Source organism: Physella acuta, unplaced genomic scaffold, assembly GCF_028476545.2.
Source record: "Physella acuta isolate Inbredline_101_S28 unplaced genomic scaffold, ASM2847654v3 ptg000166l, whole genome shotgun sequence".
Lineage (NCBI taxonomy): Eukaryota > Metazoa > Mollusca > Gastropoda > Physidae > Physella > Physella acuta.
This window is the reverse complement of record NW_026731685.1, coordinates 756452-769055: the sequence shown is the minus strand read 5'-3', so window position 1 is coordinate 769055 and position 12604 is coordinate 756452. Positions and strand designations below refer to the sequence as shown.

Sequence of the window (12604 nt, the reverse complement as noted above, 5' to 3'; positions counted from 1 at the left end):
CTGCCACACTCACCTGCCACACACTCACCTGCCACACACTCACCTGCCACACTCACCTGCCACACACTCACCTGCCACACACTCACCTGCCACACACTCACCTGCCACACTCACCTGCCACACTCACCTGCCACACTCACCTGTCACACACTCACCTGCCACACACTCACCTGCCACACTCACCTGCCACACACTCACCTGCCACACACTCACCTGCCACACTCACCTGTCATACACTCACCTGCAACACACTCACCTGACACACTCACCTGTCATACACTCACCTGCCACACACTCACCTGCCACACTCACCTGTCACACTCACCTGCAACACACTCACCTGACACACTCACCTGTCATACACTCACCTGCAACACACTCACCTGTCACACACTCACCTGCCACACTCACCTGCCACACACTCACCTGCCACACTCACCTGTCACACTCACCTGCCAACTCACCTGCCAACTCACCTGTCACACTCTCACCTGTCACACTCACCTGCCACACTCATCTGCCACACTCACCTGTCACACTCACCTGTCACACCCCAATGTCACACTCATCTGCCACACTCACCTGCCACACACTCACCTGCCACACACTCACCTGCCACACTCACCTGTCATACACTCACCTGCAACACACTCACCTGACACACTCACCTGTCATACACTCACCTGCAACACACTCACCTGCCACACACTCACCTGCCACACTCACCTGTCACACTCACCTGCCAACTCACCTGCCAACTCACCTGTCACACTCTCACCTGTCACACTCACCTGCCACACTCATCTGCCACACTCACCTGCCACACTCACCTGCCACACTCACCTGCCACACTCACCTGTCACACTCACCTGTCACACTCACCTGCCACACCCAAATGTCACACTCATCTGCCACACTCACCTGTCATACACTCACCTGCAACACACTCACCTGCCACACTCACCTGCCACACTCACCTGTCACACTCACCTGTCACACTCACCTGCCACACCCAAATGTCACACTCATCTGCCACACTCACCTGTCATACACTCACCTGCAACACACTCACCTGTCACACACTCACCTGCAACACACTCACCTGACACACTCACCTGTCATACACTCACCTGCAACACACTCACCTGCCACACACTCACCTGCCACACTCACCTGTCACACTCACCTGCCAACTCACCTGCCAACTCACCTGTCACACTCTCACCTGTCACACTCACCTGCCACACTCATCTGCCACACTCACCTGCCACACTCACCTGCCACACTCACCAGCCACACTCACCTGTCACACTCACCTGTCACACTCACCAGCCACACCCAAATGTCACACTCATCTGCCACACTCACCTGTCATACACTCACCTGCAACACACTCACCTGTCACACACTCACCTGCCACACACTCACCTGCCACACTCACCTGTCACACTCACCTGCCAACTCACCTGCCAACTCACCTGTCACACTCTCACCTGTCACACTCACCTGCCACACTCACCTGTCACACTCACCTGCCACACCCAAATGTCACACTCATCTGCCACACTCACCTGCCACACTCACCTGCCACACTCACCTGCCACACTCACCTGTCACACTCACCTGCCACACCCAAATGTCACACTCACCTGCCACACCCAAATGTCACACTCATCTGCCACACTCACCTGTCATACACTCACCTGCAACACACTCACCTGTAACACACTCACCTGCCACACTCACCTGACAGACTCACCTGTCATACACTCACCTGCAACACACTCACCTGTCACACTCAGCTGTCACACACTCACCTGCCACACTCACCTGCCACACACTCACCTGCCACACTCACCTGTCACACTCACCTGTCACACTCACCTGCCACACCCAAATGTCACACTCATCTGCCACACTCACCTGTCATACACTCACCTGCAACACACTCACCTGTCACACACTCACCTGCAACACACTCACCTGACACACTCACCTGTCATACACTCACCTGCAACACACTCACCTGCCACACACTCACCTGCCACACTCACCTGTCACACTCACCTGCCAACTCACCTGCCAACTCACCTGTCACACTCTCACCTGTCACACTCACCTGCCACACTCATCTGCCACACTCACCTGCCACACTCACCTGCCACACTCACCTGCCACACTCACCTGTCACACTCACCTGTCACACTCACCAGCCACACCCAAATGTCACACTCATCTGCCACACTCACCTGTCATACACTCACCTGCAACACACTCACCTGTCACACACTCACCTGCCACACACTCACCAGCCACACTCACCTGTCACACTCACCTGCCAACTCACCTGCCAACTCACCTGTCACACTCTCACCTGTCACACTCACCTGCCACACTCACCTGTCACACTCACCTGCCACACCCAAATGTCACACTCATCTGCCACACTCACCTGCCACACTCACCTGCCACACTCACCTGCCACACTCACCTGTCACACTCACCAGCCACACCCAAATGTCACACTCACCTGCCACACCCAAATGTCACACTCATCTGCCACACTCACCTGTCATACACTCACCTGCAACACACTCACCTGTAACACACTCACCTGCCACACTCACCTGACACACTCACCTGTCATACACTCACCTGCAACACACTCACCTGTCACACTCAGCTGTCACACACTCACCTGCCACACTCACCTGCCACACTCACCTGCCACATTCACCTGCCACACACTCACCTGCCACACTCACCTGCCACACACTCACCTGTCACACACTCACCTGCCACACTCACCTGCCACACTCACCTGCCACACTCACCTGCCACACTCACCTGTCACACTCACCTGCCACACTCACCTGCCTTGACTAACCTTGCCTGACTCATCTATAACTCCATTAATTAGCCATTAATTAGCCATCAAACGTTTTATGTTGTGTAATTAAACTTCAAACAATGGTCACGCTCCAGTGAATGCACCGATCTCTAATAAAGAGTTCGGTGAAGAAAGTTATAACTCCGCCACCCCCCCCCCCCCCCCCCCCAACCACCACCACCACCCTCTCTGTCCAGGCTTACATCACCCATCCTCTCAATATTCATGAGGCCCTAAACCAACATATAACCTTGACCTCTAATCCACTCAAGTGTTAGCTCAGGAGCGATCAAATTTTGTCTCGTTTACCGAAAGAGCTGAGTTCATCATTTTGTACCCACCAGACCAACAACCAGGTCGTGGCAACATTTTGGCGGAGCTGTCAACATTCTGGCGCAGCTGTCAACATTTTGGCGGAGCTGTCAACATTCTGGCGCAGCTGTCAACATTTTGGCGGAGCTGTCAACATTCTGGCGGGGCTGTCAACATTTTGGCGGGGCTGTCAACATTCTGGCGGGGCTGTCAACATTTTGGCGGAGCTGTCAACATTCTGGCGCAGCTGTCAACATTTTGGCGGAGCTGTCAACATTCTGGCGGGGCTGTCAACATTTTGGCGGAGCTGTCAACATTCTGGCGGAGCTGTCAACATTTTGGCGGAGCTGTCAACATTCTGGCGGGGCTGTCAACATTCTGGCGGAGCTGTCAACATTTTGGCGGAGCTGTCAACATTCTGGCGGGGCTGTCAACATTTTGGCGGAGCTGTCAACATTCTGGCGCAGCTGTCAACATTTTGGCGGAGCTGTCAACATTTTGGCGGAGCTGCTCAAAATGAAATCAAACGGTTCTTATAAGTTATATGTGGTGAAAATTAAAAACTATTCCTGTTTTAAAAGTTCTAAATCGTTGCTGTTTAAAACAATGTTTTAATCCTACAAAACAGGCTCCTAAGAATATGGCTCTGGAAATATCATGAGTCTGTACTAGAGTTTGAACCACACACAGCCCCCCCCCCTTACATACACACACCCGTACACGGGCGTGGGGTGATAACGGCTTCTGTCAACTGACGTGTTTAACGGCCTGGAAACATCTGGTTAGTCATTGACTGGTGTTTGGTAGTGCTGGCTGGCAGAGGCGGCGATACATGGGGTACCTGGGACAACATGATAAAACCACCAGATTTTTCTCATGATAAAACCACCAAATTTATCTCATGATAAAACCACCAAATTTATCTCTTGATAAAACCACCAAATTTATCTCATGATAAAACCACAAGATTTATCTCATAATAAAACCACCAGATTTATCTCATGATAAAACCACAAGATTTATCTCATTATAAAACCACCAGATTTATCTCCTGATAAAACCACAAGATTTATCTCATGATAAAACCACCAGATTTATCTCATGATAAAACCACAAGATTTATCTCATGATAAAACCACCAAATTTATCTCTTGATAAAACCACCAGATTTATCTCATGATAAAACCATCAAATTTATCTCTTGATAAAACCACCAGATTTATCTCTTGATAAAATCACCAAATTTATCTCTTGATAAAACCACAAGATTTATCTCATGATAAAACCACCAAATTTATCTCTTGATAAAACCACCAGATTTATCTCATGATAAAACCACCAGATTTACCTCATGATAAAACCATTAGATTTATCTCCCGATAAAACCACAAGAGTGGTCTCGTAAGTTTATTTTAGGGACTAGTACTAGGATGTAAATACTATCTTCCCACCTCATACAAACTATGACTATGTCCGGCTCATGACGTCATTGAACCATGACCAACCTTGACGCTCCTCCAACCATGATCTGTTGTTTTCCTTTTGTTACGTCATACTAGACAGTGACGTCAGGGGTGACTCAGGTTCACAGACAAGTCTTAAGGCCATCAGAACAGCGAGCAGCGGCCATTCTGTGATCGCCATAGCTGATCATTGATCCCGGTATTGATTGCATGGCTATTGATTTCCTCCATCGATTACCTGTAGAACCCAACGAAGCGAGAAGTGATGACGGCACACTCGACCCGATGACATCAGTTCAGGTAAAGCTGTTGGGGTCAAGGTGAGGTCAGGTGTGGGTTCTTGGGTCAAACATTCAGACTGAGGGAGGGTGGGTTCCTGGGTCAGACATTCAGACTAAGGGAGGGTGTGTCTTGGGTCAGACTGACATAGTATGACTTGGTCGTTAACGCCGCTACCCCTTGTTCCTCCAGCACCATCTTCCGCACCCCCAATACATCCACCCACCCCTCACACCTATCTATCATCACTCACACCTACCAACGTTCATCCAAGTCACCATCATTACTACATCATTACCTCCCCAACCACCTCATCTACCTCCCCACCCACCTCATCTACAACCCCAACCACCTCATCTGCCTCCCCAACCACCTCATCTACCTCCCCAACCACCCCAACCACCTCATCTACCTCCCCACCCACCTCATCTACAACCCCAACCACCTCATCTGCCTCCCCAACCACCTCATCTACCTCCCCAACCACCCCAACCACCTCATCTACCTCCCCAACCACCCCAACCACCCCATCTACCTCCCCAACCACCCCAACCACCTCATCTACAACCCCAACCACCTCATCTGCCTCCCCAACCACCTCATCTACCTCCCCAACCACCCCAACCACCTCATCTACCTCCCCAACCACCTCATCTACCTCCCCAACCACCTCATCTACCTCCCCAACCACCCCAACCACCTCATCTGCCTCCCCAACCACCTCATCTACCTCCCCAACCACCCCAACCACCTCATCTACAACCCCAACCACCTCATCTACCTCCTCAACCACCTCATCTACCTCCCCAACCACATCATCTACCTCCCCATCCACCTCATCTACCTCCCCAACCACCCCATCTACCTCCCCAACCACCCCAACCACCTCATCTGCCTCCCCAACCACCTCATCTACCTCCCCATCCACCTCATCTACCTCCCCATCCACCTCATCTACCTCCCCAACCACCTCATCTACCTCCCCAACCACCCCAACCACCTCATCTGCCTCCCCAACCACCTCATCTACCTCCCCAACCACCTCATCTACAACCCCAACCACCTCATCTACCTCCTCAACCACCTCATCTACCTCCCCAACCACATCATCTACCTCCTCAACCACCTCATCTACAACCCCAACCACCTCATCTACCTCCTCAACCACCTCATCTACCTCCCCAACCACCTCATCTACAACCCCAACCACCTCATCTACCTCCTCAACCACCTCATCTACCTCCCCAACCACATCATCTACCTCCCCATCCACCTCATCTACCTCCCCATCCACCTCATCTACCTCCCCATCCACCTCATCTACCTCCCCAACCACCTCATCTACCTCCCCAACCACCCCAACCACCTCATCTGCCTCCCCAACCACCTCATCTACCTCCCCAACCACCCCAACCACCTCATCTACAACCCCAACCACCTCATCTACCTCCTCAACCACCTCATCTACCTCCCCAACCACATCATCTACCTCCCCATCCACCTCATCTACCTCCCCAACCACATCATCTACCTCCCCAACCACATCGTCTACCTCCCCATCCACCTCATCTACCTCCCCAACCACCTCATCTACCTCCCCAACCACCTCATCTACCTCCACAACCACCTCATCTACCTCCCCAACCACCTCATTTACAACCCCAACCACCTCATCTACAACACCAACCACCTCATCTACCTCCCCAACCACATCATCTACTTCCCCAACCACTACTTGAGCCTGTGTCGCCCGACCCCCCCCCCCCCCCCCAACCTTACCCACTACCCCACACCCACAGGTGTCTGGCCTCGTGGTATCGTGCAGGTAAGCCACGCCCAGACCGTTGTATCCCCGCATGCGCCGTGACTAATGGCCTTGCCCCTTTTCGTTGCGTCACCAGCGAGTTATCAGCAGACGGCCAAGTGTCCTTGCCCAGTCCTGCTGTCATCGCGGACCTACTTGATGTGCAGCAAGCCCAGCAGACGATCACGTCTGTGTGCCATCTCCACAGATACAGTAAGTGTTTTAAAGCTCAACTTCAGGGCTCTCGTTAGATTTTAAATCTCCTTTACATTTCCTCTTCCCGCCCCTGAAAACCAACCAACCAAAGACCAGGGTAGCAGACAGTCACATGTCATCATTAGCATATCCATTCAAGGTCATTAACGACGGTCACATTACAGTTTTTGGACATGGTTTGATCAATAAGTATAAAACCCTTTAAACAATAAGCTTTAAATTATTGAAAATACCCTGGGGATAGTGGTGAGTAGGGTTTGTGGTTAGTCCCGTATTGTTGACCCAAAGGTCGAATTGTATGTAACACATATGGTTACCAGCCAAGGGGGATAAAAATATGAAGTTTTAATTCATTGAGTTGCGGCCCCTGTGGGGCTGTGGCCCTGTGGACGTAGTTGTTTTTTTTTTCATGCTTTTGTGAGCGATGTTACCTGTGTCCCATGTCATGTAACATGGGACTGTGGGTAGTTTCATGCCTAGCCGTGTCAGTTACACACAAGGCTGCTGTCTGTGGACACGGTGACCAAGATGTAGACCTAATGAAGGTAGTTATATAGATTATGTTTGTTAAAATACTTATTTGTGTATTCCTGCTAGTGCTGCATGTGCACACTAGTTAGGGTGAGTATTAATATAAGTATTTATTTGTAGTACTACTTTTTGGTACTTGTTGGCAGTACTGTGTACTGGCCGAAACATAATTTATTGTACCCGTGTATATTGTAGCCTACACGTGGTGTTGTCATGAATGTAACTTTTTATTTACATTTGTTTTAGGGCTACAGTTTTTCCTTTTGTTTTGGTCTGTCTTCAGTATTTTCTCACGTCGTACTACTGTGTTGCATCGCCGTCATGGCTCGATGCTGTAAATAAAGCGAGTACTTGACAACAACTGTCGGTGTCAGTGTGTTCTTAATCTCTGGGTCAGCCCGTCTTAACCACAACACCTCAGTGGGTAAAAGCATCCCCACTGAGTGAGGGTTACATGTATAAACATCATAAACCAATAAAAAGGTTGTAAAAACATTGTAAAGACACCCCTACCTTTAGCCAATTTTTTAAAATGGCTGAACTTTCCTTCTTCCGCCCCCACATCCCAGGTCAGTCACATCCACATAAACAAGCTCTAGCGATAGGATAGGGGAAGATAACCGAGATTTTCAATTCCTCTTATACGACTTGCAGATTTCTTTTCATTTCAAGCAACAAATCAAGAATAACCACAGCAAACAGCAGCTAAACACACACACACACACACACACACACGCACACAGTAGCGGTTTAAGAGGGAGGTTGGGGGGTGAACAGGGGAAAAGTCACAGGAAAAAAAGTCACAGAAATAAAGTCACAGAAAAAGTCACAAAAATATTTTAAGAAATATTTTGATTTAATTGTTGAGAATTGTAAATTTGTGGGTGTTTATTTATGTGTGTGGTGTTAATTTTGTAGCATTTGCAAACTTTAAAAGCATTATGGTTTATAATTATAATAAGTAAAATACTCTAAGATTATGTACACAGCAATCTCAACCTTTAAGTAATTATTTAAATACGCAGAAGAAACATTAATTGTACAAGAAATTATAGATATATCATTGTTTTTTGCATGTTTTATTGGGTGTACTTTTCCGGCTTTAGAACTGTACATAGATCTATATCGATTCGTTTTGAAACTTTCCTATATGTTCCATGTGACGTCACGGTCGTGGGAAGTTTCGTTTTTCGTTTGAATGTGAAAGTTTTTATTTTCCTTGTGTTTTCTCTAGAACATTCCTGGATGACACGGTGACAAAATGGCTTAACTTTATGTAAGAATGTACAATCAAGTTCAAGGAAGATCACTCCCGCCTGATGTTTATTCGGAAATTGAAATGAAAAAAAAAAACAACCCAAGTTCGGAAATGGACGCTGTTCCCGAGCTGTCTGACACTGTCTGGTCCCATTAGCTTTATATCAGGTGGTTCTTTAGCTGGAGGAAAATCTCCACGACATTTGGGAAACCACGGTAGGAAACTAATAAAGGAGAAGCCAAATGATTGTTCGCTATTAATCAGGGCAGCGGTTCTAAACTTTTTTTCCGTGGAAGACAAGACTTGTTTTTGATTTACTCGAGCCAAGTGCGCTACCCAATTCAGTTGGCATTCAATAAAATATATTTATAATGTGTGTTCATCATTTGAATTGTGATGCTCTTGTAAATCGTAACTTTCTGTGAATGAACTTGGGTCTGTGGGGGCGGGTGGTGAGGCGTGAGAATCGCTGAAATGGAGTGCCGCCCACACCAGGTCACGCCCCGGCTAGAGATGGTACAGCATAGAAGAATGGCGGGGTTGGGAGTAAATAGGGGGGGTGTCCACCAAATGTCAGATGTACGGAAGTGCGACTGAGGTGTAGAGGGGGGAGGGGCGGTGTAGGGGAGTGGGGGCGGGGTGGGTGTTCACCAAATTTCGGTTACACGGAAGCTAGTGTAAATAAACAACTGGGATACTTAGTGCCACTACCAACAGGCGAATGTACCAATAGACAGGTGTTAACACTTACACGAGTAATGTAGGCCTACATGTACGTTACATAGTCCTATCGATAAATATAAGTCACTGTTTATGATATATATATATATATATATATATATATATATATATATATATATATATATATATATATATATATATATATATATATTACGGTAATTTACGTATGTCAAAAAACTAAAGAGTATATCCCAGCGTAAATGAGTTGCCAATCTTTCGCTGGCTGGATGAGGCTAGCAGTGTCAGCTGTAGGAATTAGGGAAAAATGATAATTGCTAGTTGTTTTTGTACCTAGAGCTGGCTATGTCATAGCTGCTAGCATGTAAGCGAGAGACTTCAATAGCTCTTGGGTCATTTCGCGGGTCATCTGCCGGCCGGGTCATCTTGTGGGTCGTGGGATTTACTGGATGTTATCGAAAGGGTCGTGTATTGTATACAGAGCCCAGTACACGAAACGCGTTGGTGGGGTACACAGACTTCAATACAAGAACCGTTGGTGGGGTACACAGACTTCAATAAAAGAACCGTTGGTGGGGTACACAGACTTCAATACAAGAACCGTTGGTGGGGTACACATACTTCAATAAAAGAACCGTTGGTGGGGTACACAGACTTCAATACAAGAACCGTTGGTGGGGTACACAGACTTCAATAAAAGAACCGTTGGTGGGGTACATAGACTTCAATAAAAGAACCGTTGGTGGGGTACACAGACTTCAATACAAGAGCCGTTGGTGGGGTACACAGACTTCAATTAAAGAGCCGTTGATGGGGTACACAGACTTCAATACAAGAACCGTTGGTGGGGTACACAGACTTCAATAAAAGAACCGTTGGTGGGGTACACAGACTTCAATAAAAGAACCGTTGGTGGGGTACACAGACTTCAATAAAAGAACCGTTGGTGGGGTACACAGACTTCAATACAAGAGCCGTTGGTGGGGTACACAGACTTCAATACAAGAGCCGTTGGTGGGGTACACAGACTTCAATAAAAGAACCGTTGGTGGGGTACACATACTTCAATAAAAGAGCCGTTGGTGGGGTACACAGACTTCAATACAAGAGCCGTTGGTGGGGTACACAGACTTCAATAAAAGAACCGTTGGTGGGGTACACATACTTCAATAAAAGAACCGTTGGTGGGGTACACAGACTTCAATAAAAGAACCATTGGTGGGGTACACAGACTTCAATAAAAGAACCATTGGTGGGGTACACAGACTTCAATACAAGAACCGTTGGTGGGGTACACAGACTTCAATACAAGAGCCGTTGGTGGGGTACACAGACTTCAATAAAAGAACCGTTGGTGGGGTACACAGACTTCAATAAAAGAACCATTGGTGGGGTACACAGACTTCAATACAAGAACCGTTGGTGGGGTACACAGACTTCAATAAAAGAACCGTTGGTGGGGTACACAGACTTCAATACAAGAGCCGTTGGTGGGGTACACAGACTTCAATAAAAGAACCGTTGATGGGGTACACAGACTTCAATTAAAGAGCCGTTGGTGGGGTACACAGACTTCAATACAAGAGCCGTTGGTGGGGTACACAGACTTCAATAAAAGAACCATTGGTGGGGTACACAGACTTCAATTAAAGAGCCGTTGGTGGGGTACACAGACTTCAATAAAAGAACCGTTGGTGGGGTACACAGACTTCAATAAAAGAACCGTTGATGGGGTACACAGACTTCAATTAAAGAGCCGTTGATGGGGTACACAGACTTCAATAAAAGAACCGTTGGTGGGGTACACAGACTTCAATACAAGAACCGTTGGTGGGGTACACATACTTCAATAAAAGAACCGTTGGTGGGGTACACAGACTTCAATACAAGAACCGTTGGTGGGGTACACAGACTTCAATAAAAGAACCGTTGGTGGGGTACATAGACTTCAATAAAAGAACCGTTGGTGGGGTACACAGACTTCAATACAAGAGCCGTTGGTGGGGTACACAGACTTCAATTAAAGAGCCGTTGATGGGGTACACAGACTTCAATACAAGAACCGTTGGTGGGGTACACAGACTTCAATAAAAGAACCGTTGGTGGGGTACACAGACTTCAATAAAAGAACCGTTGGTGGGGTACACAGACTTCAATAAAAGAACCGTTGGTGGGGTACACAGACTTCAATACAAGAGCCGTTGGTGGGGTACACAGACTTCAATACAAGAGCCGTTGGTGGGGTACACAGACTTCAATAAAAGAACCGTTGGTGGGGTACACATACTTCAATAAAAGAGCCGTTGGTGGGGTACACAGACTTCAATACAAGAGCCGTTGGTGGGGTACACAGACTTCAATAAAAGAACCGTTGGTGGGGTACACATACTTCAATAAAAGAACCGTTGGTGGGGTACACAGACTTCAATAAAAGAACCATTGGTGGGGTACACAGACTTCAATAAAAGAACCATTGGTGGGGTACACAGACTTCAATACAAGAACCGTTGGTGGGGTACACAGACTTCAATACAAGAGCCGTTGGTGGGGTACACAGACTTCAATAAAAGAACCGTTGGTGGGGTACACAGACTTCAATAAAAGAACCATTGGTGGGGTACACAGACTTCAATACAAGAACCGTTGGTGGGGTACACAGACTTCAATAAAAGAACCGTTGGTGGGGTACACAGACTTCAATACAAGAGCCGTTGGTGGGGTACACAGACTTCAATAAAAGAACCGTTGATGGGGTACACAGACTTCAATTAAAGAGCCGTTGGTGGGGTACACAGACTTCAATACAAGAGCCGTTGGTGGGGTACACAGACTTCAATAAAAGAACCATTGGTGGGGTACACAGACTTCAATTAAAGAGCCGTTGGTGGGGTACACAGACTTCAATAAAAGAACCGTTGGTGGGGTACACAGACTTCAATAAAAGAACCGTTGATGGGGTACACAGACTTCAATTAAAGAGCCGTTGATGGGGTACACAGACTTCAATACAAGAGCCGTTGGTGGGGTACACAGACTTCAATACAAGAGCCGTTGGTGGGGTACACAGACTTCAATACAAGAGCCGTTGGTGGGGTACACAGACTTCAATAAAAGAACCGTTGGTGGGGTACACAGACTTCAATACAAGAACC

The 12604-nt window shown here is 47.8% G+C and overlaps 1 protein-coding gene across 1 annotated transcript; it reads left to right on the top strand.

Moving 5' to 3' along the window:
• Nucleotides 1-2970: 2970 nt before the first annotated feature.
• LOC131936068 (mucin-2) lies at nt 2971-6683 on the top strand. Its single transcript, XM_059292917.1, has 3 exons — nt 2971-2984; nt 3235-3731; nt 5137-6683. The coding sequence occupies exons 1-3, from the start codon at nt 2971-2973 to the stop codon at nt 6681-6683; spliced, it is 2058 nt and encodes a 685-aa protein (XP_059148900.1).
• The last annotated feature ends 5921 nt before the right edge of the window (nt 6684-12604 follow it).

Bases quoted from the DNA above. Each gene is read 5' to 3' on its own strand.
- LOC131936068 (XM_059292917.1), top strand. The intron at 3,732-5,136 runs GTTCTTATAAGT...TTGTTCCTCCAG, and splicing joins GCTCAAAATGAAATCAAACG to CACCATCTTCCGCACCCCCA.